Genomic DNA, 27,526 nt, shown 5'->3' with positions numbered 1-27,526 from the left:
ATCTGTGCTTAGGGTGCAAGGAAGGAAAATACGTTATTTTTACTTCCAGTTTAAGTAAACTCTTTGTTACAGGCTTGTGAGAGTCTGTTGCATGCAAACTTTATAAAGAAATGGAGCTCTAAGGACTTGGATAAGAAGAAGCTAGACAAGCTGGAGGAGAAATGTGAAATGGTGAAGATGGCTTCAAGCTTGCCTTCAGTCTAGTAGCTTTTATTGTTCACGGGTAGGGAAAGAAGGATGCTTTCCTCGTGTTTTAGCTTCCCTCTGTCTCCCATAACAGCACTTAACAGAACGTATTTTCAATGGATTTGGATCGATTTATGAAAATGGTGTAGCCAAAGCACTGTACTAAACACTTCTGATTTCAAAGGAAGGCAGACAGTAGCTTTGTAGTTGAACAAGAAAAATGTGAAGTTGGCATTGCAGATTCTATTTTTATAAATTCAAATGTTTATGCTATTTTCTTACTGTGTTTTTGGCATGAAGACATGATTTAATTAAATATAACTGAAGTCTGCAATTGCCATAAAATGATGGTACTAGTAACTCTTCTTCCTAAATGTGCTCAGTGGATATTTTTTTTCATCTAGTTACCAGACTCATACACTCTTAGCTGAGTAGTGTCTACCAGGCCTGTTCGTAAGCAGATGATTTCGGAGGTTTCTTCCAGAAATCAGTGTAACAGGCAGCACACTTTCCTCTGTGATATTGTAGAGATGTTGTGGCTTACAGCTGCAATTAAAATTTGTCTTCCCTAAGTAGCTCCCAGCCTGCTTTTTTGCCATTAGTCTTCTATTGCAGTAGTGTAATGAGACATTAAAATTTGTATTTCAGAAATAATGGAGGAGTAGGTTAATATTTTGGGTAAAAATCTGGGGGTTTCTTCCCTGAAAACTCTTGGTTTTACTCTTGCAAGATGTTTTATCATCAGTCTGACGTAGGTGTGTGTTGGCACTAATTAATTGTTGACAGACATGAATGTAACCCAAAAATCAAGGGATTCATTGAAATACAATCTCCTATCTTCTTGCCAAGCCATACTCACTTCCCTGTCCCAATGAAAGGCAAGCACTTTTTCCTTGCTCAGGTGGGATTTTAAAGCAGCATGTCACATCTGGCAGGTTTTGTTTTATTCCTAAAATGTCAGACTTTGCTAATATGCTGTGTATAAAAACTTCACCTTTTATGCACCAGTGATACAAGGAAAGCTCATATCACATGAAGTCAGGGGACTCTGATTAACAAAACAAAGACACATAGCTGAAGACAGATACTTCAGGTAGAGTTAATTTTTAACTTTTTGTCCATCCTCACATCTTCCTATAGTGGAAGGCAGAAGTTTGATAATGGTCTGAAAACTTTTTCTGTTTGAAAACTCTTCCAAATCAATAAAAGCCAAACATGACTGAAAATTTAGCTCTGTAATCTACACTTAAACATCTAAAAAGATACTGACTCCTCAGAACCGCAAAGCGTTTGCAGAAACTTCAGATACCCAAACTTGTCACTGGCTGTTTCTAGGTATGAATGCTCCCCAGTGCTCCCTGTGTGTCTGCAATTTCCCTTTTCCTTCACCATCTCCACCCTCATATCTGACATACTCCTAATACCAAAGTTAGCAGGGGAGAGTTTCTGACTCTCAGATTAAGTCCCAAGTGAGGTCTGAAAGAAATCATGTAGATCTTAATGTAGACTTAAAAATAATCAAACCCAGTCAAAACCAAATTAATTCTAGACATCTGCATGAGTAAAGTACTAAGCTTCTGACATCAGCTGTTTCTCATATTAGCCTAAAAACAGAGAGCCTGAGGATTACAGTTTTGGATTTACCCTTTTCCTATCCAAAAATGGACTCAAATGGAACAGCTTAGTCTTTGAACTCAAGACCAGCTTTTGAGATAAAAAGAGGTTTCATTAGTGATTGTTTTCCTTTTTGTATTTTAGCCTTTGTGCTGTAAACAATTTTTTTTTTTTGATCTGTAGTGGAAATGGTTCTGCTTTAAAGCAGAAAATGTGTTTTAAATCTTACTACTTGGGCAAGACTAAAGTGGTATTCCTATTTAGAAAGCAGTGTTGAGGCCTTTAAGCCTGTTTATTGCAAAATCTGGTTCTGATGTTGGTATTGATTATAGTTAGTATTTGTGGTGTAACATGTGATGGAAACACAGCTGCATTGCTACCTATAACTTCAGACAATTCATTATTGGGGGACTGTCACAGACAAGGTGAAATTGGTACTACAAGAACTGGATGGATCAGCAATAACTGAGAAATATCACGTGATAAAGCAAACCAAAGGGTTGTTGCTGCTGCCCTTGGGCTCTATTAGTAGCCCTGGAATGCCAAAAGTTGTTAAAAACACGTAATATCCAGCTGGTACAAAAATGTGCTGTGAGGTTTGGAGGAAAAATGCTATTGCTATTGATTTAGCTCTGTTAGAGCAATATAGTATGGCACAAGGTTCACACAAAAAGTTAAGCACTTGAATTGGCACGTTTTTCCACTTCATCGGGATTTAGCACTTGATCAAATCTGGTATCTACGCTTTAAACTGTAAACAGTTTGAGAGTGTCTGCAGTAAACTTTTAAATTGACAAATCATTCAGGAAGGGGAGAATGTAAAGCTGCTTCTGTGAAGCCTGGTTTGTTCACAGAAATAGCTCCAAATGTACATGGTCTGTAGTCACTCACCTAAAGCAAACAAGAGGTTGAGGGGAGCAGTGAGAATGCTGGAATCCCAGTAGAGTATTACCTAAAGCTGTCTGCACTATTCTGTAAGAGACTTGGCTGAATTGCCACACTCACACAGAGGGCACTTCTGCTACTGTCGCTTTGCTGCTTTGTGTCCTTCAAAGAAAAAGCAACATTGGTTTCATTTTTTGCTAATCTGCTTCCCTGCCCTTGGCAGTCTGTATTGGGACTGGCATATTTTCCTGCAAACTTACTAGAAGAACTGAAAAATTACCTGCTAGTCATTGCTTTACATTGTGGTTGAGATGTATCAGTAGAAGCTGAGAAGTCTGTTGTACTGTTACCTGGATCTTACCTGGTCAGAAAATCAGATGTCAGTGTCCTATGCATCTTTCACTAGAATTTGCTTTAACTTCAAAGTACTTCAGGGCTCTATGGAGTAAACCTGATGATGAATTTCATAACAAGAGTTCCAGTTCATGTGCTACTGGCTAAAGCCCAAATGCTACTTCATTCTGAGTTATTTAAAAACCAAAGGAAACGTTGCTTCTTTATACATACCTCTTGTGACATGCAACAAAACTGAGATAAATACAGATGTCTCAGAAAATCTTCACTTTATTTTCCATGTTTATGTTTGAAAAATACTGCATACAGGGGATATTCAGATTAGTGTGCCTCTCTACCCTTAAAAATAATAATGTTAATTGCATTTTTTTAAGCATACAACAACTTTTATGCTAAGTAAATATTACTTAACAGGAACAGAATATTGTTTCAGAAATAAACTAACATTAATTATCTGAATAATGTTTGAGAATGGAAATGAAAAATATATAAAGCACTTCTGTTAGAAGTATTAAATATATTGCTGAAAGTCAGTTTGTGTCCTATGATTCATTGTTTTTCATTACTCTGTTGTTGTTCTTAAAGCAGCTTGTACACATGCCATGTGTGTTACTCCTCTGCTAGCTTTAAGAAAAAATTAGTAACTATGCAAAACAGTTGGTCAGGGAGGCTAGTCTACTGTTGTTCCTGGTTGTAGGTCTGCAGAATTCAGCCTGTCTTAGATAAAGGTAGAGATAACTGTCTTACAGGAATGCAGGCTAGGTGCTATAATAGTTACATTTCTGTATTAAAAACAAAAAAACCCAAACCAACAAACTTTCCAAGACTTGTTCTTCCAGGCATGTTTCAGTTAGACTGGTAGACTAATTTTGCCAGTGTTTTGAGATTGTTATCTTATTCTTCAGCAATTTTTATAATAGTTTGCAACACTTAATTGTGATCATTTAAATAAGGCTATTCTAGACAATTTAAAGAGTTGTACATCCATCTCCAGTTGCCTCTAGGCTGCTGAAGCACAATGGGTATGTAAGGGTTACAGTTAGCTAGGACAGTTCTACAAAGAAATAGAAAATAACTTCCTTTGTTACAGTTGCTTAGTTTTTCCAGATTGCCTGTTTCAAGTTGATGGTGTACTTTTAATAACCACATGTGATTGGCATCCTGGCCTCACGTGTCACTGAAAAGTGGAACCTTAAAGCACACTACCACTGAAACCGACGGGGATGATGTAGGAGTTACTAGACACATCCTTTCTCTACTCAGCCTGAGGAAGTTAGTTGCAGAACAAGATGGTATAGTTAAAGATCACAACTTTATCAGCACACTTTATATGTGGTGGAACTATTATTCCAGACACAGCATTCGTCATTGACAACAACTGGATTTAGCTCACTGGGAAGTTCCTGGGTTTATTGCATGTTTTGATAACAGACTTTTAAAACATGTCTCTGGGTTTGTTGTGTGCATGCCCTCCCATACATCTGGGTTTTTTGTAGCATTATTTTGAGCTGTAGTACCTGTTACTAGTGGTAAAAAGCGAGTTTGAAATAATATTCTGCTTACAGTGTTATTAGGTAGAAGTAAAATTGCTATATTCCTACTTGTGGTGGATGCTGCAAACATAATAGGTAGTGCTGATATAGCTCACCTGAGTTGACTGACTGCCATGTAATTTAGCCAATATGACTGTAAATATTAGCCTTAGATACCTCCCAGACATTTGTAGCCTGAAAAATCATCCGGAGAATCTTGGGTACAGTTCTTGGTGCTTACTCAAGTAAGCTGAAATGGGACTATAAACTTTCACACTACTTTGGTTCTTAACACAGCTCAGAGGGTTTCCTTCTTGTATTTCTCTTTGGATCTACTACTTACTGTGAAAGTTTTGTTAGAAGAGAAGTTGCTTAATGTGAGAAGAAGGGATAATATGCAGTTGGAGTTGTTTTAAACAGAGGTAGAAGCTTGTTCCGCTTTTGTGTGGTTATCATTGTTTATTTAATAAGGTGTTTTCTAAATGTAAACGTTAATGGTGAGATCAAAGGCAGTTATGCTTGCTATAACTTTAGAACACAAATCCATGAAACCAACTTCTAGTTACAAATGCCAGCCTGAAAAAAACCTCACACTTTCTTCTTGGTGTGTGCTTGTCAACACACACATTCTGTACAATGTGATAAGACACTTGTAGTTAACATGTGCACGCAACCAAAATAGATTAAAGGCATGTACTGGAGTTTTTAAGACAGTACAGACTAAACAATTAGGAATTTAAGGCATGTTAGAAACAGGGAGGGAAAATAATTGTGCTCATTTATTCAGTTTAGAATGAAACAAAAATAATTACATAGCCTTCTAATTGACAGTCAAATGGGTCTTTTGAAACAGTAAGCATACAAAAAAAATGTGTTTAGGAATATGAGAAAAGCACTCTTAATTTTACTAAAAAGAAGTAAGTACAGTAGATTGCCCCACTGTATTTGCATTTGTATAATGAAAGTTCCAGCAGGCAGCTGCTTACTTCATGGTATCTTTAAAAACATTGTGTTGCTCCTCTGATCTATAAGAATCTGGCCTTTATGTCCTTATCAATGTCTATGTAATTCCCCTTGCATGGGATGCATGTTACAGACCTGTAATAGATGACAGAACTGTCATGCAGTCAGAATTCTGGTTTAACTAGCTGCATGCACAATCCAGCAGAGCTAGATACCTTGCTGAGATCCTGCAACATGCTCTGCTTTCCATGCAATATGCTAAGCATTCTCACGTTATAGAATCTTAGGTGTTCTAAAGAGTGCTGAGGAAACAAGCTCACTTGTGTCCTGAAAGGTTGGCAATTCCTATTTCGAGTCATTATTCTTAAAATGAGTTCTAATATATACTAAAAACCTTGCAGTTCTGCAGCGTCTATTTAGCTAGACTAAAGAAATCCCTGTGAAGTCCTAACACTGCTGCCAGATGAAAATGCAAAAAGAAAATTTAAGCTAATAGCAGAAGTCAGAATAATTTTGCATTAACCACTGCCTCATGCTCCATCCTTTAAAATGCGTTTTTTGTTCTTGTTAAGATTTGTTTTTGCCAAGCTGCTGTTCAGGTTCCTAGTAATCATCTACAGGTTGTTAAAATTGCCCTTTTCATCCTGCATTAGATATGTAAACTGATTCTTGTGTTAGGCTGTGAGAATGGTAGCTGATGCTTCCCAGCTGCTGAGACAGATAAGGCATTTCATGACAGTTTCATGAAAAATGTTCTGTTCTGTCTCCTGCAGTCCCCACACTTTCCTCTCCACATCAGCCTTTTTCCCCTCAACAAAAGTGCAGCTAGGCCGTGTGGCCTAACTTATTCCCTTGCTGCTGACCCAGCCCAGATGTGACATCAGTACTGGGGTAGGATATGTCAGCTTCCTCAAGGCAGAAGGGAGCATGAAGTAAGGAGGAACTGAGCTGAAAAGTTCTCAGAGGACAAGAGGGGTGTGTTACAAGTTGCGTATTTTAAGCAAGCAGAGTGGAATCTCTTGGAACAGGCAGACAGATATTTGCTGCTTAGATTTTTATCACTTACAGGCAGTTCATACCAAGTCAAGGACATTAAACCAAGTTTGAGATAATATGAAAGACAGGGCAAAAGCAGGCCAATCGAGTAAGTCAAAGTCATTTTAAAAAGTCCAGAAGAAAGTGAGAGCCTCAGAAAAATGAGGCCAGCAGCTAATACAAAATAAAGCAACCCACTTCCACAGAAAAAAGCAACCCATTTTCATATACAGTCAAAAGCATGTGAAAGTGGTGTTATTTTAGTGCAGCCAATGTGCTTAAGAGCCACATCTTACCTGTCTTTGACAACTTGCTGCTTTAGATATACCCATGGGTGCATTGGGCTATATGTAGCCTAAAAGCCATCAGTCAAGAATAAAAGGTGCAAAACTGGTATTACTACCTGTTTGTTAGTGGATTTTGCCCTGTCTTGAGGGTTAGAGAAACTAACGTAAGGACAGCAACGCTCTTAAGTCCAGGCTTTTAACTGCTGTGCTTAGGGAGTTTTCAAAAGGCCAGTCAAACTGCCTTCAGAACTACTTTGGGCTGTCCAAGCAGCACAATAAGAAAAAGAGCTTGGCTCAGTACCCCTCTGTTCCATGCCACTAGAAGGGATGAGGTGGTGTCTCTTTCTGTCTTATTCATAGATGGGGAGATGGGGTGTTTTATGGTTTCTTGCCTTTGTTCCCTATCTTTGCCACCTGCCATTTGTGAGTGTTCAGAGGTCAGAGACTCAACTGTTAAGAGAGAGCTTGAAACTTATGTAAGGTAACACTGGTTTTTAAAAACCAAAGCAAAAATTGAATGTTTTAGAAGACAGAGGCATAATTAATATTAAAAGTTACATAGCTATTGAAAAACCACGTCCCAAGTTGCAGTTCAGTCAGGTGAAAGAGGCTACATCATCAGAGATCTTTTTAATCATACCAATAATCACCCACTATACACAAAATAGCACAATATACAGGGTCATTGGGTCATCAGGGATATTCACTCTCTAGTTAGGGGAATATGATCAATTCAGAGTGCATCATCTACCTATACTTCTGCAAAGCAAATAGGCAACTACAAATTCACCTAATGTAGGTAAAAATTTCATGAAGGGTTGATTATTGATCACTCAGCAAATCTGATGTAAAAGCAAGTTAAGAAGTAACTTGATGTAAAAGTTAAGAAGCTGTTGTCCATAGTTTTGTGGATATTAGGGTGGTATTTGACTTCATCAGTGGGTAAGAAAGTATGACTTGTGTTCCGTCTGAATGTTACTGAGTGAGCGGAAGGGTTTCAGGGACTTTTTTATTGTTTTGTCCTTTAGACGTGTGATATGCAAAACGCTAGAAACAATTACATTTCATTTAAAAGCTGAAAAGATCCACCTGAAGTGTAAGTTTAGCCAAGGCCACAAACTTCTGTGAGTTTTGAATATATGTAGTACCTTACCATGCCAAAGCCTCTCAAGGCTTCTTATGGATGATCTACAACACACAGTAAATGAATGAAAACAAGCAAATCTTTGGCTTGAGAGGCAACTGCTGAAATACTCAGCAACAAAAACAAGCAGCAGAGACAGAATGTATGAAAATGAAAGAATGAAACAAGGTCAATAAAGAGTACCTAAGGCACCTTGTTTAATAGTCATCTTTGCTACACTCCTTAAGACCTCCAAATAACATATAAAGCTGTAAATGCTAAGGAATGTGAAGATGAAACAGCTGAGGAGATTGAAGATGAAAGAGCAGAGGACAAAATACATTACTGTTATTCATAGTTAAAATTTCCATGATCAAAGGATGTGAATAAATATATTCTTTTAAGTGATAATGAAGAGAAGAATCAGAGCTAGGAAAATGAATGAAAGGAGGAACCAGGACCGTTAAGAGTAAGTTCATTTGAAATTCATGAATTGCAAGTCAAAGTGAAGTAGAAAAGAAGGCTGGAGATTGGGATATTTCCTCTATTGTCTAGTGCATTTCTCGGTCTCAAGTACTACAGAGGGGGGAAATATCCCCCTTAATTTAAAAAACAAAAGAATAGGAGAGTCCAGTCTGTACTTTGTTTAGGAATATGCACAGTACAGCAGGAACTGCAAAACTGTCCTTGCAAAAAAAAAAAAGAATTCAAAGGAGAATTTTGAAGAGGCCTGGGAATTCTGTTTATTCTACAATAAATATTTTAACCACCACTTAGTTGAGACTTTCATCAAATGCAGTATGTAGTGGACTGGTAATACAAGCTACATCTGACAGACTGGCCAAGTCTTGGTTTGGCCACTTCTCCCTGCAAATCAATACCAATTAAAAAAATAAAGGGCAGGGGAGAATTCCATTACTACTCTAGTTCAGTACAAGATGGTTTGTTAAAGTGAGTCGGCTCTATTGAGTTGGCTTCCTGTTCTTACAATAGAAAATAAGAGCTTATAATTAAAGCTCTCTTTGACATAACTGGCTTACTACAAGTTTGATGATCTGGGTGCAAGATGTTCAGTCAGCTTCCAAATTTATGTTCCCTCCCTACTGCTAGCCAGAGGGAAATTTATGCTTTTACATACTTTACAAGAAAAAAAAGCCAACAAGCCTCTATCCATCTCAGTCTCTGGCCTTATTTGAATACTAGTTCATCTCTACACAGCTAAAAGTTTCAAAACACCATGAGAGATTGAAAGGAGAAATTTCTGAGAAGTCTGTAGGTATCCAAATGTATGCAGCAGAGTAGGAAGTTAGGTCAGCTGAATGCTTCAGGGGATATAAATACTTCTAAGGTTTTTTTCCACATAGTTTTTGGACTATCAAACTAAGTCTGCAATAGCCAGAAGCCTGCTTACATTTTAATGCATATTAATTAAAAACTGTACAACAGCATTTAGTGTTCATGAAGATGATTGTTACGCTTTTGGCATTTTTAGGAAAGCACATCCAGCTTTAAAGTAGAATAAGACTACTGTCTTTCAGTACCTAGACTTTGTGCTCATGAAGTACAAAAAGCCACAGACATTTTCCTCATTGTCTGCTTTTACCTTGCATTCTCCCCTCAGGTATGGCCCATTTCCTGTTCCCTCGGAGCTACCTTTGGCTATACGGCTGGTCTGATTATTGCACCTCTGTGGATACACTGGAACCGGAAGCAGATTACATACAAAAGCAGATAACTGGAGCAAAGAGAGACAAGGTATTTCTTTGTGCAGATTCCATACAGACTGTGCAAAAGTTGTTTTTTTAAGATATATATATATATAGTCAAAGCAGAAGACTGTCCAAATTCAGTTAAAGTATTTCAGGCCAAGCATCACCACTCAATAAAATCACATAGTTGCCGTTTCAGCATGGTGCAGTTTTTGCTTCCTCTAGACTGTGTAACCCTGAGAGACTGTACCTTCCAGTCTGAATAAAATACTTGGAACAGATGTGGTGGCTTCTTATTACAAGTTCATTGAGTTTGATTTTAATCCTCTGGATTTCACTGGTTGTAGAAGGCAGAATCGTAGGTTTAGCTTTCAAACCTGTAACAAATTCTCTATGTACTTAATGCATTGTATTTAAAATCAGTAGAATTTCACAGTAAGCCTGGCCATTGTCAAATGTCTCTCACGTGATCAAACAGCAGTTTATGCATCTTGAGCCTATTCTCTTCTTCACTGTGTGTTTCTTTGGAGTTAGAATGGCTATAATAGCTTCATCAAAAACAGTCTTCAGTCCTTTCTGTGTTAAAGCTGAACACTCCACATAGCAGTAGGCTCCTATCTGTCAAGAAAATAAGTTATTTCAATAGCAGTACGTCTCAGCTGTTCAATTCCATCTGGGCACTTCTGCTTTTTTTTTTCCCCCCCATAGTAACATTACAATGTTTGGCTGCAATCTAAAATTAAAGTTATATGCATATGCACCCCCTGTAGGAGAAAATAAGATTTGTGTTTCATCCAAAGATCTGGAAGGTATTTAATTTGGTTGGTTTATATAGGAAACAAATACGGTCTTTAGATTGGCAGTGGGGGCCTAAGATATGTTAAATAATTAAAGAGCTAAAAAGAATTACGTGACCCATTTGTGTTTCAAAAATAAAGGCTCTGTAAGTGTCCTGGTAAGAATTATCCACACAGTAGTTAAAATGGTAGTATGACATTTTCAAATAATTCCTAAAAGATGCTTCCAACATTTTGCTTAGCAGGAGAGGTCCCTTCTAGCCTCAACCAGTCTGGATTTTAATTGTATTGACTAATATTTATATAGCTTGTATAGCTTTTACAAGTGTCTACACTGAAAATTCGAACTACTACTAACAAGAAGTGTAATTACATAGGTCTGCTTGTTACCTTTATTCATTAATGTAAGTAAGTACTGTTAACTGGTAAGCAGTCCCAAGGTTTCATATGTGGACTGGTAAAAGATATGCAAAAAGTGGTAAAGGAAGACAAAGGTAGAAATAGGGGGGTTTTGTTGTTGTTGTTGATACTTGGTTTCATTAAGGAGTATCCAGTTTACCTCTTTTGCTAACTTCTGTCCTTGCTCCACAGATACGGGCTTCTCTTTCATATCATTCAGTCTTGCCAGAGTTTTTGGGTCATCACGGAGATCAATCTAGCAAGAAAGATTGAAGTCATGCTGGAATACTTCCTCTAAACAAAAGTCAGCAGGCAGTATGATACCCTCATTTTAAAGAATTATTTAATGGAATATTATCTCTATAAAAATGGAGTCATGTCACGCTTCAAATCATGGACCCTTCCTGATTCAGAAGCTCTGTATTTAAGCTGTGAACCCTTAATCCAGAAGGAACAAACATTTATTCTGTATTCAGCTCTTCAATTAGATGTGATCATCTTAGAATACCAAATGCAGAGCTGAAAGATTAACCCAAAGATAACACCAACATGTGGGTCACTTCATAAATGAAGCCCAGTCCACTACCCAGAAAAAACAAGAGGAAATTGTCTCACTTCTCCCCTTCCTCCTCTGCTTCAGCAAATGTTGCCTGTGACTAATAGCTGTAGACCCAGTAATTCCAGTAACGTGGGCATGAGCAGACAATTCTAGTCTGTAAGTCCCGTGACTTTTTAGAAAGTCACATGGGAGACATGCAGCCAATCTTGCCACCCTGTCTACAATGGACATAAGTTTTTTTAATAAAATGAAGATAGCTCATTGGAGAACAAGACATATCTAGGTTTTTCTGCCACCTCTAAGGGTTGTTCCTCCAAAGGCAGAAGGAGGTGCTGCTCAGGTCCTGTTGGGCCTGAACTTCCAGCCCAGAGAAAAGGCACCATACAGTGATCCTAATTGTTTAAATAAAGTAGAACAGAACCAAATATACCTGTGTTCCTACTAGTAAAAAAGGAACATTAGGTGCATATTCCTTCAACTCCGGTACCCACTCTTCCTTCACATTTTGAAATGAAGCAGGGTTTACCACTGAGAAGCAGATAAGGAAGACATCGGTCATAGGGTAAGATAAAGGTCTCAGACGATCATAGTCTTCCTAAGGAAGAAAAATTCTGTTATCTGCAATATTAAATTGTTGCCTGTATTTTGTTAATTTTAACAGTTATATTTAGAAACTGTATTTGTATTTCATGAAGGTTGTTGAGGTAAACTTTCTGAATGTTTAAAACTATTCCAGGTTAGTGTCACTGTTAGAGCAAAATCTACATATGAAGATAACTACATGTCAATATAAGTATTTTGAAAAATATGTTAATATTGATAGAAACTTCTCTATGAGAATATACAGAAGACTACCATTTTAAAAGTTTTTACTTAAGGAACAAAACCAAAAGGCTTATGGTTCAAACATACTTGCAGATCAAAGATTAGTATTTGTAGAGAAATGAGCAGATGAGACTGCTGTAGAGTCATTCAGGTTACACAAAGCTAGGCTAGATTAAGGCTATTCAGTGCTTTTAAATGTTCTATTTTGGATCATACATAGAGGTGATATTTAAAGCCCTCTTTAGAATTTTCGTTGTCTCGTAGAAGCCTTACAGTCCTGTTGCTAATGCTCAGGGCAGTAGGAAGGATCAGAGGGGACCTCTTCTGTCTAGACTGTGCTTTCTATTAGCAAAGCCCAGCAAAGGATCAGAAGGAACAGAAATTCAGGATCAAGAACACTAACAGGGCTAATTAATGCTTTTGTTTGTTTGTTTGTTTGTTTGTTGGGGGTTTGGGGGAGGAGTTAGTGTGAAAAGTTTATTTAGGACATTTAGAACCACAGCATTTAAAGCCAGCAGCCCTACTGCCAGGGCATACAATAGTGTGGCAAGACAAGTACCTGGGAGCATTGCCCGCACTGTAAATCAGATTTCTCTCTGGCAAGGGAGAAGGTGGATTCTTGCCCTGTGTTTTAGCTAACAGCCAGAGGGAACATGCCCCAGCTTCCCTCTGCAAGGCTTCCTTTGGTCTTTGGCAGTGAACCAATGCCTTACCATTCCTACCATAGGGTTTTGGTGGTTTTTGTAACGTAGATAACTAAGACTGAGCCCAGGCATTGCAGAGACACTGATAAATGCCGGATTTATACCTTCCACAGTAAACACCCCTTCATTATGGCGGCTGCAGCAGTCTCCCTCTTCCCCATGTAAATTCCCCATCTTAATTAAATCTCACAAATAATGGAATGATTTGTTCATTAAACATAGAGACAGAAATGTAATTCAAGTCCATGTTTGAAATGAGTCAGAAAATTAAATTTTTGTTTCCTTGGCAACAGCCACATTACCAGATTATTAACCTACAGTCACACCCTCAAAAACACCCTTCATTGATTTGTTAGGTTTTAAACATGGTCACTAGAATATCAGAAAAACTGTGAGAACTTCCTCAGAAAACAGTTTCTGCTAGACCCATCTTTCTATTTGGAAGTCAACAGCTATGGGAAGAGAGCTGTTACTCTCATTGTGAACTGGAGGAAAGACAAGCACAGGCAGAAATTCTGCAGTGGCAAGGAGGTGATCATTACTTGTCATACTCTTGTGCCATTTTGAGTATCCACTCCACTGTCAGTTTTGTACACAGGCTTGTCACTTAGCTAGAGCATTCTTAATTGTTAACATGGCTTCCCAATTCCACAACCACAGTAACTGACACCACTGTGAAGCTACAGCATTTGACAGGCCTTTTCCCTGCCAGTGTCAGGCTCTTGCCCTGATTCAGAAGAAAAAAACAGTAACCCTGTCTTTTCCAAATCTGTGGATATTCATCACAGAAAGCAGAAATAACTTCAAGAACATCAAGACAGGAAGTTGAAACTCTTCAATATTCAGTTGGGTTTTTTTGGCATGTATTTTACGTTTCACTTCTACTACTGAATATAGCTAGATCCTGCTCAGGGTTGCACTCTGTTTTCTGGGGTGGAGATCAAAATCCTAAAAGAAGCTTCCCAACTGCCAATTACTCTGTTCCCTGGAGTACACAACCTGCATGAAAGAACGTACAGTGGATCCATCAGTTGCTCTCAAATTCAGCTCTAAATCATATGTGGGGTATTAGTGAATAGGCTGTGTTTTTAAAAATCTAGTTTAAAGCTGTAATTTGTTCCTACCACCAAAGAGCTGCCATCCCTATACTCTACATTTTCTAAAAATCTCATATTTGGATTAGAATAACTAGAATACTGCCTGCACTAAACGCTGGAGTGGAGAAAGCATTTCATGTCAGCAGAAATTACTCTAAGTCCATTAACCTTAAAATAGCTCTTTAGTTAATCCATTTCAAATTACAGATGGACTTTTATTCATAGCAAATATTAATCATTTTCTTAAAGCCAGTCTCAGGTCTGATCTCCTTTCCTGCTCCTGCATTTGTTTATGTGCCTTTTGATTTATACCCTGTCCCACTCGCACTGGGCAAGCTGTGGATCCATGCAGTGTAATTAAGAAGTTAAACTGAAGGCAAGTACAATGTGATTGGATACATCATGTACCACAGCCAAAGATGTGTATGGTATTTGCTACAGTGGCTTCACTGCATTTACTCTTCCTTAAATTATCAGAGAATTTGGCTATACCCACCAGTCCTGCTGCTTGAAACATGTCTGTGCTCTCAGGCTCTCCTTTAAACCTTGTCTGTGCTCTGAACATTAGGTGTGCATCAATATTAATAGTGGCAGTAGTTCTAACAAAGCCTCCCACCCCATGATTGGACTGGTCCTGAGTCCTCCAGAGAGAAACCCAACTTAAATTTTGTCAGCATCTCGTAGGCCATCTGTGCTTAAAGACTCCTTCCGCTTCCCAACAGCCCCTCAGAAACAGCAATAAACTTGTAAAACTTCCTCTGATGTATTGGGCCAACATAACTGCTGCAATTGGTAGAAGAATCTGAAATACCAAATTAATTTAGACAAAATATTAGAGAAGCCTGGAAAAATCTTATTGCTTCAACTATAATTTATTTCCTGAATCTAGTGTAAGGGAAATAAATGTGGTTTATTCTAAAATTAAATGCAACACCAAAATTGATCATACTAGCCAGTCAACATAAATTCCTATTTGAGTGCATGTACACACCACCCTATACAGCAATTAGACTAATTAGACAATCTGATTGGGGGAGGCACTGCATATATATTTAGGCTTTAAAAATATTTAAGGATATTAGCAGGAATATTTTAAGAATGTGAATAAGATGGGCAAGAAAGCCCCTAAGGATCAAAATAGTCAGTGTAAGTCTCAAAAACTTCAGGCTATAATGGTGAAACAGCTCATTCTCCAACATACTCTAGAGTTTTAAAAAAATTGTTTGCTGAAGCAGGTGAACACAGACAGAAAATACGAGGGCTGTAATAACTCCAAACAAAATTGGACACAAGAATGTTGATTTAATTAATGTTCTGTGGAGCTGTGATCCCTCTAAAAGACATGACACTGCAGCAGGGCTGTTCATCATTTCCCTAGTATCCCTGTGGAAACCCAGGACAGCTGCCAGTACACAACAGACATGAAAAAGGAGATGAGATGGACTAAGGACTTGGCTTCTCAACTACTACAAATAGGGCTTTTTGTTTTTAGAGTGGAGGGTGGAAGTTCAGACTTTTAAATTACCATGTCTTCTTATGGTAGGCTACAGGTATGTCTAGCATTGCCTTCATCTTGGTTCCTTAAAATCTTGGTTCCTTAAAATCTTAAGGTCTCCTATGTTACAGTACCTAAAAATCTGCCTGAGATTTTCTGCTGCCTTATACTTGAATACTGTATTTTGGATGGTGAAGTGGATTTGCTCTAACATGTCCAAAATCTGGCTATTTCCAACATTTACCTGTTCATAAACAGAGGTCTTGAGAAACTTTTTGTATGCAGACTGAAGAATGGTATTGCAATTCCACAGCATTATAATATTCATTTCATGGGTTTGCTCAGACCAAAAGCAGATTGCAGTGCCCCATTTCAAGTCATGCATTTGATTTTGAACTAATACTTTTACCCAGTTCTATAGATAGGTATCAGCTGAGAGACACAGCTAAAACCACACAAACTGTGTTCCTAACTCTGCCACTGACACAGTATGTAGTCCCGAACAAATCATTATCCTCTCTCTATTTGCATCTTCCCATCTGTAGGGGTTTGCTAGCTTAATAATGCATTAGTCTTTGCAAAGTACTCCAAAAGCCTTTGATGTACACAGCTTATGTGCAGTGGGATACTTTTTAAAAAATAAACTCAGACAAAGTGGAGTATAATTATTTCTGGACAACCTTCTTGACCCACAAAAAGCATTATTTCCTTATATTTATTAGAAAACTGAAATGAGACGTGCAGGCATACAGAGATTCTGTCATACTAGAGACCTTGTAGCTTCCCTGACTTGTGGTATCAGGCTCCTCCCAGCTCAAGTTAAAGTGATGGACACAGAGACAGAGGTCCTTACCCTGCTGTCAGTAATGTGAGACCACAGGCCTCCTTCTCATCTGAAATGGTATTAGGGTCTCTCTGTCCACTTTTGAGAGATGAAAGGCAATTAGTCCTTTGCAGCCAATATCTTCCCTCATCTTGACCAAGACCTTTGAGGAATTTCACACCTCTCAGGTCTGCCATTGCAAGTAGCAAAGACAATGTTAACCTAGATCTGTCTGTTTGATTTTTATTTCCTCGCTAGTGTTTTTAAGAAAACAGGAGAAACCAAATTCTGATACGTCATTAACACTGACGTAGGGGCCTAAGATGTGTCATGTTTTAATTCACATTCAGTGTCTTGTTCTGACAGAACAGAAGTAATGAATTATTTTGTGTTTTGCAGCTTAGGAATGAAATTTTAACAATGCATCTCCAGTTGTTATACTGATATACCCTTGATAAACCTATTTCTATTCCAAGAGGTATAAAGTAGATGGGTGGAAACAAAATAAAGCTTGCACCACTGGAAGAAAAACTGGAGCTCAAAACCTCTGGGTTTGTGATCTCTGTGTTAGCAACCATCTGTTGCTTTCACAGCTTACAACACCAATCGTAAGAAGAGGTTCTCACTCCCATCCATCTGTTTTTAGAGGGGGAGCCAAAAATAGACATCAGGCAGACTTGCTAGAGGAATCCAACCTTCATGCAGCAAAGGGTAAATCACTACTGTTCAGAGGGGCTCAGTGAGGCAGAGTTTTGCAGAATAAAGTCCCAGGTAACAGTCTAAGCTTTAACCATTTCATAGTAACAAGAGTCAGAAGTCCTCTCTCACTATGAACTGCCATATTTCAAGTTTTGAAATGCATTTCAAAGCTATCCTTCAAGACTGCATTTTTCAGTTTTCCTACCTGAAAATAAGTTTCTGTTTCAGAAGACTCCTTGTAATATTTTGGAAAACATAACAAGTGAACCATAATGACTGCTGTACATAACATATGGACTTAGTAACAGCTCCCAGCTACCTCTGGACACATCTTGCCATCTCCCGCAAATTGGAATTAAAGGCTGATCTGCAGCTTTGCCATAAGCACCAGGCAAAGCCTCTGAAGGCTTTGAAAGCAAGTGCTTACTCCAGAAGCACACCAGGACACAGACTTCACTCTGCTGAATCACCCTGTGGTTTCTGATTCTATGAGATGCTTGGTGGGGGAGGAGAGAGGGAAGTGGCCTGTACTGCCCCATGCCAAGCACAAATTGCTTCCCTGGCTAAAAAACACACTTCAGATTTTTCAGTCTGGGCTGAGTAACACTGTAACCCTTTGCAAGGAAGGAGAGTGGAGCGTCCCCCAGGATGCTGGTTTCCTGGCACTGCCACTCACCAGGCACCATTACCGCAGGACCATTTGGCACAAAGCTGCAGTTTGGACTGACACTGCATTGCCATAAAACGTCTGCTTGTCCAATTCCGCAGCCCAAGCTCTGCTACGCTGATGACTGTATTTGATTTTCCAGTTGCCTACATCTGTAGCCCCTAGCTTCTGAACAGCAAAACAAGAGCGATGCAGTGATTATTCCCTGGCTGCAGGGGAAAAGTGCACTACAGACCTTCCGTCTCTTCACAGGCTTCTGAGGATACAGCTTGCATTGCTAAAGAAAGCAGAATTGCCCTGTTGTGGTTTGTTCGCACAGGTTTCCCAAAGAGTGCAAAAAGCTGCTGGTTTGGGCCCAGCATCTATTTTTAATTTATAGAAAAGGCTGCAAGAGTGCAGGGTAAGTGCTCTTCCATTGTATTCTAAAAATGAAGTAAACTGATCTAAATCCATTTCTGAATTCCTGTGAGGAGGACTGTTCAAAGGACATATGAATTATACATTGAAAAAGCCCAGGGTTTGTGAATTACCTTTTTTTTTTTTTAACAAAACTTTCCTCCTAGCATATTTGAGAACTGTGCAGCTGCTTACATGTCTGAAAAGCTTTTCTGGATAGAGAGAAATAACTAGCTGGAAGATGGAGCCTAGTAAGATGGATTTTAGAGCATTAGAGACAGGAAGAACAGAATGTTTCTTTTATTATACACAAAATTTTCATTAAGCAATCAGATTTGATCCCAGCCTTAATGTGGGATTCAATACTGTCCAAATGCTACATCTAGCCATGTGGTGATGCTAAACTACTTTCCTAGATGGTCTCAATAGCACACTCCCTTCTCTCCATCACCATGAGAACTTCGACTTGCTGGTTTCTTCTTGGTTGTCTAAAAGTGAAAGTCCATGCATTTTCTCTGTAGGGCTTATTATTTTAGCATCTGTATCAATGGAACATGTATTCAGCTGACTGCAAGCACAGTTTCACTTGAACACATTGACTTAAGCCAGCTGCCTACCCACTATGGAGCTCCTAAGAAGTGGCAGAGTAGCTTCCATGGACAAACCCTTTCACTCCTTGCCCATAAGAAATCTCAGTCCTGCAGTGTGTTTCTTTCTCACTGTCAGTGACTTTATGAACAGCACTCTTTCCACACCGGATTTCCATTTTCTCCAGGAAAGGAATTCACCCCAGTTGTTGTGTCTGCAGCCATGAACAATCAGGATTTTCCATTCTTTCAGATACAGAAGATCAAAGTTAAAAAATTAAATGCCCCCTGACATGGAGATCTGGTCAGATCCTCTGCAAGACCTGCTCTTTGGAAAGATGGGTTCTCTCACTATTTTCACAGAAGAATATGACCTGTTCTCACAGGCAAAACAGCCTATAGAATAGAGTTGGTTTAATACTGTTATCCATATCATATAAGACATGTCTTTTAATTTGCTATCTATATAAAGACTGATCAGACAAGCAAGACTGATCAGTTAAGTGTCCCACTCCCTTTCACCTTTTACAAGTAAACCCCTTCAGTCCAGTGTTGAGCAACAGATAGAAGACTACAGCTTCACACTGCCTCCTCAAGATTAGCTCCCATCACACAGCTTCTCAGGAGAGTGCCAGGGCCATCATCTGCAACTTGAGTGAACACATCACAGTGAAAGAGTTTCTGGAATTAAAGGAGTTCCTAAGAGTCTTCTGCACCTTGTTTTATATCAAGTCCTATTTGCTAGGGCTAACAGCTTCCATTGAAGAACGTGGTAAAACACTCAGCAGATGTTAAGGCAATTGAAAAACTGCCTATGGTTTTTCTTTCTTAAGTAGGGAATTTGTAAGCCATCTCACTGCCCATGGCTGGCCTATCTCTTGGTCATAACTGAAGATGCATCCCAGGTCACACCTGGCATCCGTCCGTTGATTCCCACACTGAATCCCAACTGGAAATCAGACCAACAAGGAATTAGCATTAAGTTCATTCTAATGATGATCTTAAAGTCTTGATGGCTACATCTAATTTAGAGCACAAGCTGCCTGAGGTTCTCTGAGTCTGTGTTTTATTCATGTGAAGCAATACACTCACCTAGGATGCTGACAGATGTTGCTTTGCTCTGGAGAATAATGCTGCCACCTGCATTTTTATGTGCACACCAGCGAGTGCCAGTCATAGCAAAGAATTATTGCACACGTGCCATAGCACAGATGCAGCATGGAGCAGGATTAAAACAGACAAGGGACAGTAACTGTTGAAAGTGTCAAATGACACTACCTCTTCAGAACTGCTGAAAGTGTCACATAGCATTCAGACATTTTTCTTAACACAGCTCACCCAATCACTAATTCAAACAAATAGACTGCTTATAAAAGCATGGAACAGAGCAGTAAAAAGATACAGTTCTTCTCCTCTCTGTCCTTATTTTACATTTTTTCTCATTAGAGGAGGAGCAGTTTATTAGAAATGCAACTGCTCATTTGGAGGCCTAAAAAAAAAAAAGTCCTGATGTTCTGCCTCAAAGCATCCATTTTTGAGATGTCAGAGTTTATAATTCACAGTAGTACTGCAGGATTTGGAATCGGTGTGTTTTATATTATTTCTTAATTACCAGGTTCCTGGAGTCTCTATGAAGCACATCCTTTTCACCTTTAAATGAAAGATTAATTTCTAGTACCCCACAGATACAGAGAAAGCTTGATACATGAAGATACATGAAGGCCAAAGTTTAAAGAAAACCTACATGCAGCAAAGGGCAAAACCATTTTAATTTCCTAGGTTTTTTAGGTAGTGGTGTATGAGGACAGGAATAGCTGACTTGTCATTTTGCATACCCAGGACTGACAAAACCTTATTGCTGAAGTAGGTTTTACATCCACTTTGTCCATGTGTTCTTAATAAAGGAACTGGAACAAAGTTTACTGAAATCAGCAGTAGGGTGCCAGCTAACAGAGCTTTGGATCAGACCCTAACACGCTGTAAGCCCTTTCACACTGCAGGTCGGTGCTACTGAGACAGTGCTCTCATCTAAATGATATTTACTTTCTTTTAAGATGTAGTTTGGAGGCTGAATCGGGAGTTAGGCTATAAATGAAAACTGCATTTTTTTTATACTTCTCCTATTTACCAGAATATGGAGAGCTCTTTGCAAAGGAGACAGATTTCAAAGGAGAAGTCTGAGTATGGACCTGATGAAAATTCCCAGGATCTCATATGTTCTCTACCAGAAAAACTCCACAAGTCATGCTACCTTACCCAGTTGTCCCATTCTGTCACTCCTGCCTCCTGCAGCACAGCTGTAGATTATATGATACTCAGCTGAGTGCAGGTGCACACACCATCTTAAAATGAACTTGGGCAGTAAGAGGATATGCAGTAACATTGTGCTGGAAGAGCAGTAACTATTGCTTGTATTCAGTATTTCCTTTTTAGCTGGTGATGTTTGGACAGCATTGAAAGAGGCCACTCCTTCTGCGTCAAAGAAATTAAAAATAAGTAAAATTCAGACAGAATTCTGTCACAAACTAAAAGATATCTACTGACTCTTAACCCGGGAAAAAAAAGGGCTTTTTACTTGGCCATATGATCAATGTTTAGCAAGGGTCTGCCCTTGATCAGTAGTCTTCGTAAAAATGTGCTTTTAACATACCAAAAATGGAAGTTTCAGAGAATTGTCAAACTTGGTTTGCTTTGTGTTCTTTATTTTGGTCTGCCATTAACTTGCTGTTAATGTGGCAAAGATATTCTGGATCTACATTTTCAAATGCATCCCTTAGGTTTGATTTTAACACAACTCAGTGTCGCTATTCAGAAGTACTGTGGGGCTTTTGGCACTCCGAAAATGAAATGTAACTGTCTTGAGTTTCCAACATCTATCTAGTGGATGCTTCTGGGAACTCAGAACGCCATCTCCCATTCTGCAACTCCCCATCTGGTGATAACAGTACTTACCTATCCTAGGAAAGCTACCGTGCTTTCAAAGCATGAGTCACAGCTCACAAGGAGGCGTTTAGATGCAGGCTTTGCGCTGAGAGTATTATTGTTGCAAGGCCATTTTTAATAGCAAATCTGAAAGGTATAAAGTCCTCTTCCTTTTAAAGAGAAAGCCTGTCTTTGCTTAAACCCTTATCTAGAGAACTCCAAATATAGAGATTGTTAGCTCAGGCATTTCACCTCCTCTTAAAAGGAGAAAAACCTAAATTGCAAAGGGACAATCTAGGCATGTTTTTATTTTATCTGCATACATCCAGTTGTTAAATCTACGTGGCTGGCAACATCCTGAGGCACAGAGCAGCTTCAGCGGAGGCTGAGCTATTCATAGGCCAGCACGCTGGGCCGGGAGTGAGCTCATGAGCTCACAGCCTCCCAGTGCCAGCTGCCAGCTCGGCTGGGACATGTAAAGGGAGCGAGGGAAAATACATGTGGGAGGAGGGAGGCACGGGGGGGCAGAAAGGGGACATGATGTTAGTTGCTAACATAACACGTCTAGATCTGCCAAAATCATGTTGGAGGTCTCTGTGTTTACACCTCTGCAGTAAAGGGTGGCAGGCTTTGCATTGTGTGAGACTGCTTCGCTCCAGGCTGACATTTGGAGCTACGGCTGCCTGGTAGGGGCAACTGAGAAGTAGCAATGTGCTCTGAGGAGGGACATTTCTTATTTCACAACAGACCAGCAGCTGCCTCTCTTCTCAGTAAGAGACTGGAGTGGTACCTAGGGCTAGACCAGGGCTACCTTCCAAAGCCAAGACAAACAGCCACCAAGGAGTATAAAGATTACTGCTATTTATTTATAGCAACCACCACAAGTTTAGGGACCACCCATTTTAATAACCACACCTCACACACAGGCACCTTCACATTTATAACCATTTGTTTTTAAACCTCTCCTTAATGTGGACACTCATCTCCCCAATACCTGAGTTAGCTTTACACACTTAAGCAGCCTGGCCAACTCTAACACAGAATTGCTTTAGCATCAAGGCTTCAGTTACAACCAAAAAATCAGTGTTAAGATGAATTAAGATGGCTGTGGCTGCAACCAGTGTGACCATCTGAGCTGAGACGTGCCAAGAAGTGGCTTGTTCTGCGCTTGTGCTTAGCATGTTTTGTGGTACTGTTCTGGTGACAGGTGAGAAGGCACCGAGAGCTTCATTGTATCAGACCACGTATTAGGGCCTTTAAGGCAGAGGTATAAAAGCAGAAAGCCAAGGAACACAGTTTACCTCAGCTTTGTCTGACCAGGCCCCACTAGTATCAACAGAAAGTGATGCTGAGGGATGTAAATGTTACTATGAGGCACTGCACCATAGTAAGATTCACCATACCCTGCTCTGCACTGCCCAGATGCTGGCTTGGTGCCAAACCTGCACCAAGCAGCCATACCATGCCTCAGCATCTCCCTTCCCAGAGCAACACGAGCAGTACAGGCTCTGCTATGGCACCTCCCCCATCCTTCCTCTAGGTCCCAACCATCCTGCACAGCAAAGACATAGGAGTAGAGCAAGACTTCCCCCTGTACGTGGTCAGCACACACTGGAAGAAAGGGACACCATGAATGAAAATCCTATAGCAAAAGGAACTGGCAGGAGGATGGACTCCAACTGCCATTTTAAACAACAACGTTCAATATAGAGCAAAATCTGCAAAAGGCAACTGCTCTGTGTCCTACCACTTACCCCAGCCATTTGGGACATGGCAAGGGGACATGTGGCTCTCCTCTTTGTTAGTGCTTGCAGACTTTCCTCCAAAAGTGTTTAACATCTTGAGAGTTGGGAGTATTACTTGTGATATTATGGAAGAGCAAGATGATAATCACTTGCCAGCAGTTCAGAAGCACTCCAACATGGTGATCTTAACAGACCCCTGATGAAGCCATGGTTCTCTTCCCAAGCTGATTTTGTCATGTAGCCCTGTTCAATGAAGAGCAGTATTGACACACAGTCTCCCAGAAGAGGCTGCTGCAAAGCCTGAGGCATCCAAGCATCAATATCACAAGCACCTCATGTTTAAATTTCAGTGCATTGATGCAAGTCTTCAGTGCAGGTAGGTTCCACAGTTCTCATCTTCTGTGGAAACCAAGACCCGCTCTAAGCCCACCCAGTGCAAGCAGCAAGGCTAAAAGGAGCTGCTGGCTCCACCTCTGGGAGGAATTGCTGGAGGAATGGCACCAAATTCCCACCCACCTCCTGACATGGGAGGCCCCCTCCACAGCTGCAAAACCAGATGGGCTCTCAGAGCCTCCACTGCCCAACAGCTGTACTGGCTATTTTCTGCTGAACCAGGGCCTCAGTATTTTCAGCCAGAGAAAAGCCTTCTTGAACTCACACACACCCAGAGGCCTGTCTATAAACTGAACTTTGTGAACCACTAGTGGCATTCTTCCTTGCTATATATATTACCAGGGAAAAGAATGGGATTTTAATAGATTTATTTTCAACCTATTTTAAACTCATGAAGATATGAGGCCTTATGTCATCGTTATAGTTACTACATGTGATCCTGTGTGTGTTGTGAAGAAGTGAGCTAGAAATGAGTACTGCAGGAACTCAAAAGCTTGCAACTCCTCTGCCAAAGCAAAGTCTGTCACAAGTTGCTAAATACATAACCACGCAAGTTAAAGAGACCCACACATTGATAAGTCAGTATTTTAGGGTGATGAACCTGCTGTTCACCAGCTATGAATCAAAAGGTCTTTAATCTTTCTTCTGCTATGGGCTTTCTGCATGGATTTAGAGTAGGTCACTATCTGAGCTTTCATTTACCCCCTTCACTCCTCTTCCCCCTGAACTGAGACCTGTAGATTATACCTATTTACTTTGTCCAGACCTGGAAGTATAAACATGATGATGATTGTGGACTGCTTAGATACCACAGCAATCACGCACAGCCAAATTTTATAAAATTATACTCTCAGGCCAATATTTTGCAATAAGATTATTTGGGGGTGACAGAGACAAAAGCACTGATGTATGCTGGCATAGAACTTTGGGCAGCAATGCATCCGATCCATATGGAAGTCTGTGGAAGCAGCAGGCATGTACCAGGTACAGCATGCTGTTTTCTCAACACAGAGAAGACATTATCAACTTATGTCTTTTCTGCTCTTTACTGTATATATTTAATGTAAGGTTTCTATTATTGCACAGCTTTGAGAAGACGGGCTTGTCAGCTGCTCTGACAAAGCAGCTTTTAACTGAATGGAGTTGCTGGACTGGCATCTTGATACAGACTCCCTTCTTTAGTTGTACTGGATGTTGGGATGGGGCTCCCGTGGGCAATCTCAGATGTCCACCAGTTCCCCAAACATGCTGAAGTGGGATGGGGATAGTGGTAAAGATTTTATTAGTACCACAGGTCTGACTAAAAGGGGAGTTTTGCCAAGACTGGATATATCTGTAAAGGTAGCCTCATTAAAATACCCTTTGTGAACTGACAGTCCTTTGAATCAGGCCAGCAAGATCTATTCCTAGGTACCTCAAAAACTGCCCTGGAATTCAAAACGAAGATTTCAGCTTTTCAGAAATGGGGAAAAAAGCTTACCTCAACTTTTACTATATACGGCTTCACAATGAAAAGTTTTTCTTGGTATAACAAGAACACCTTCATCTGCTGTTTGTTGTAAACTGGCCAGTTTTCCCTGCTAACTTTTGAGGAGGCCAAAGGTCCCCTGGGTTTGCACTCAGCACATTCAGGCAGAGTGGGATACCACAAAACCGCCTTAGTTAAGGTTACACAGAGCTAACAGCACATACATTAGTAGCAAGAAGCTCAGCACAAGCAGTTTGAGACGGCATCCCCAAATACATTATGCACACGTACAGAAGTGCTAGGGTCGCTTTCACACTTTCAGATGCTCATTATAAAAAAAAAATTACTTGCACACTAACCCAATGCTTTGTCTGAGCACTAGATCCTCACTTTGCAACCTACTTAAGCAACATTTTAAAGCCATGTTCTGAACTAATTACTACTGAAAAACAGGACTATGATAGTAATAAGAAATGCACTTAAATTAGACTAGTTTGTGTTTACGTCAGTGAGATGACAACCATGAAGTCAGTGTTTGTGGGAAGAGTCTCACCCTTCAGGGTATCAGCTTTCTGGAAATGGTGCTGTTTCCTACAATTCTCATGGAAGTAGTTTTTTTACTTATTTCAGGCCTAACAAAGATATAAGGCTGGTTAAGTGCTGATTCCCTAACTCAAGGCTATATGCAGATCTAAAAAGGTACACTGATTCAGGCAGCAGTTGTTCAATTAAGTATAGGAATAACATGGTTAAAAATTACGGCTTCAGTCTATGCGAGTTCAGCGAGATTATCTTACTAGTTGCTCTTTACAACAAGGAAGCATGCCTGAGGTCATGTGAGACCAAAGCACATGCTCACACTGCAAGAAGAAGTTTTAATATAAGGAATACACAACTTTACAGAAACCCGTGCTGCGCTTCCGTATATGCTCTGCACCTCCTTGGGAGACGCCTGCACCTCCTGGGACCAGGCCCTTCACAAACTGTTTCAAATAAGGGATCCCCAGAAAGCTGGGAATACTCTAACTCCGGAGACCATGCTTGGCCCATTGCTGGCGCCATGCAAGTTAAGCTAAGGAAGAGATTACTTGAATCACGAAGCCCTTTAGAAACCACTAGGCCAGTGACCCCTCCAAACATCCAGCATTTTATCCATCATTAAAGTTACTTAAGAGCCATGCTGACATCAAAAGCATCTTTCACAACTGCCTGTAATAATCTTAACCAAATGAACCATTTGAGTTGTCTGGGACAGCAAAAGAAACCCAGGTTATCTCAAAGGCAGTGGCTGAGAATTACATGTTATTATTTTCCACCTTGAGTTTGAACAACTCTTTGTAGCTATTTGAGTGCTGTAAGCCACAACCAAGGCAAGCTGCGGCCGCCTGGCTCTCCATCCGACCCGAGGCGGCTGAGGCAGCATGTGCCCTCTGTGCTGAACGGGGCACATTTCCCCAGCTGAAGGCCGACGGGAGGGTCGGCACCCCGGGGAAGGGGGTGGCTGGCCGGGGGCGATGCCCGGCCCGGAGAACTGCCCGGCAGGCGCCGGGCATCTCCCCGCCCCAGCGCCGGGCGATGCCGTGGCGCCTCGGCCCCAGCACCGCTAAAAATAAAGCCCGTCTCCGCCTGCCCGCCCTCGGGAATCGAGGTTGGATCGATGGTTTTCTTTTAAAGCCGGATTTTATCAATCGCCCCCCACCCCCGCCGACCCGCCTCGGAACTGCCCAGCCCGGACCACAGCCCTGGAATAACTTCAGCGCCGGGATCGCCGCCCGGCGGGGGAACGGGGCCGGGGGTCCGCGGGCGGGCGGCGCTCGGCACTCACCTGGCCGGCGGTGTCGTACAGCCCCAGCAGGTACTGCTTGCCCCCGACGGTAACGCTGACTGCGAGGGGGGAGAAACACAGCGGGTGAGGGGGGGGGAAACCCGGCCGACCCCCCCCGCCCCCGGCAGGGCAAGGCCGGGGGATGGAGGGAGGAGGGAGGGGAGAGAGCGGCTGCCGCCGCCGGCGGTAGCGGGGCCCCCCGCCCGCTCACCTGCGTAGTGGTCGAAGACGGTGGGCACGTACTCCTCGGGGAAGGCGTCGTTGGCGTAGCTCATCAGCAGGCACGTCTTGCCCACGGCGCCGTCCCCCACCACCACGCACTTCAGCATGACCGCCGCGCTGCCATGGGCCATGGCCGGAGCCCGCCCTCATGGCCCCGCGGGCGCGCCCCGCCGAGCCGGGCCCCTCGGCATCGCCGCCGCCGCCGCCGCCGCTCA

The 27,526-nt window shown here is 40.9% G+C and overlaps 2 protein-coding genes across 6 annotated transcripts in view; one reads left to right on the top strand and one right to left on the bottom strand.

Moving 5' to 3' along the window:
- The window catches only part of PIGF (phosphatidylinositol glycan anchor biosynthesis class F), an 18,456-nt gene extending 7,292 nt beyond the window's left edge, over positions 1 to 11,164 (top strand). Inside the window, exons 5-6 of one of the 3 annotated variants that reach the window (XM_069009772.1) lie at positions 9,601 to 9,734; positions 11,077 to 11,164. In XM_069009772.1, the coding sequence (XP_068865873.1) occupies positions 9,601 to 9,714 (114 nt within the window). In that variant the 3' untranslated portion in view covers positions 9,715 to 9,734; positions 11,077 to 11,164. Of the gene's footprint in view, positions 1 to 72; positions 7,915 to 9,600; positions 9,970 to 11,076 lie in introns of those variants that run through there. The other 2 variants (XM_069009773.1, XM_069009771.1) reach the window with 2 other exon arrangements.
- RHOQ (ras homolog family member Q) lies at positions 10,072 to 27,526 on the bottom strand. Of its 3 annotated transcripts, none has more exons than XM_069009774.1 (5): positions 27,301 to 27,526; positions 27,090 to 27,148; positions 11,874 to 12,038; positions 11,045 to 11,140; positions 10,072 to 10,306 (listed from the first exon to the last, which is right to left on the bottom strand). In XM_069009774.1, the coding sequence occupies exons 1-5, from the start codon at positions 27,440 to 27,442 to the stop codon at positions 10,151 to 10,153; spliced, it is 618 nt and encodes a 205-aa protein (XP_068865875.1). In that variant the 5' UTR covers positions 27,443 to 27,526; the 3' UTR covers positions 10,072 to 10,150. The 3 variants fall into 3 exon arrangements, with proteins under 3 accessions (XP_068865875.1, XP_068865876.1, XP_068865877.1); XM_069009775.1 differs by having other exon boundaries at positions 11,874 to 11,971; XM_069009776.1 differs by having other exon boundaries at positions 10,188 to 10,302.

The sequence above is a fragment of the Aphelocoma coerulescens genome, chromosome 3, assembly GCF_041296385.1.
Source record: "Aphelocoma coerulescens isolate FSJ_1873_10779 chromosome 3, UR_Acoe_1.0, whole genome shotgun sequence".
NCBI classification, from domain to species: Eukaryota; Metazoa; Chordata; class Aves; order Passeriformes; family Corvidae; genus Aphelocoma; species Aphelocoma coerulescens.
Note: the sequence above shows the minus strand (reverse complement) of the source record. Positions and strands in the feature narration are given on the sequence as shown.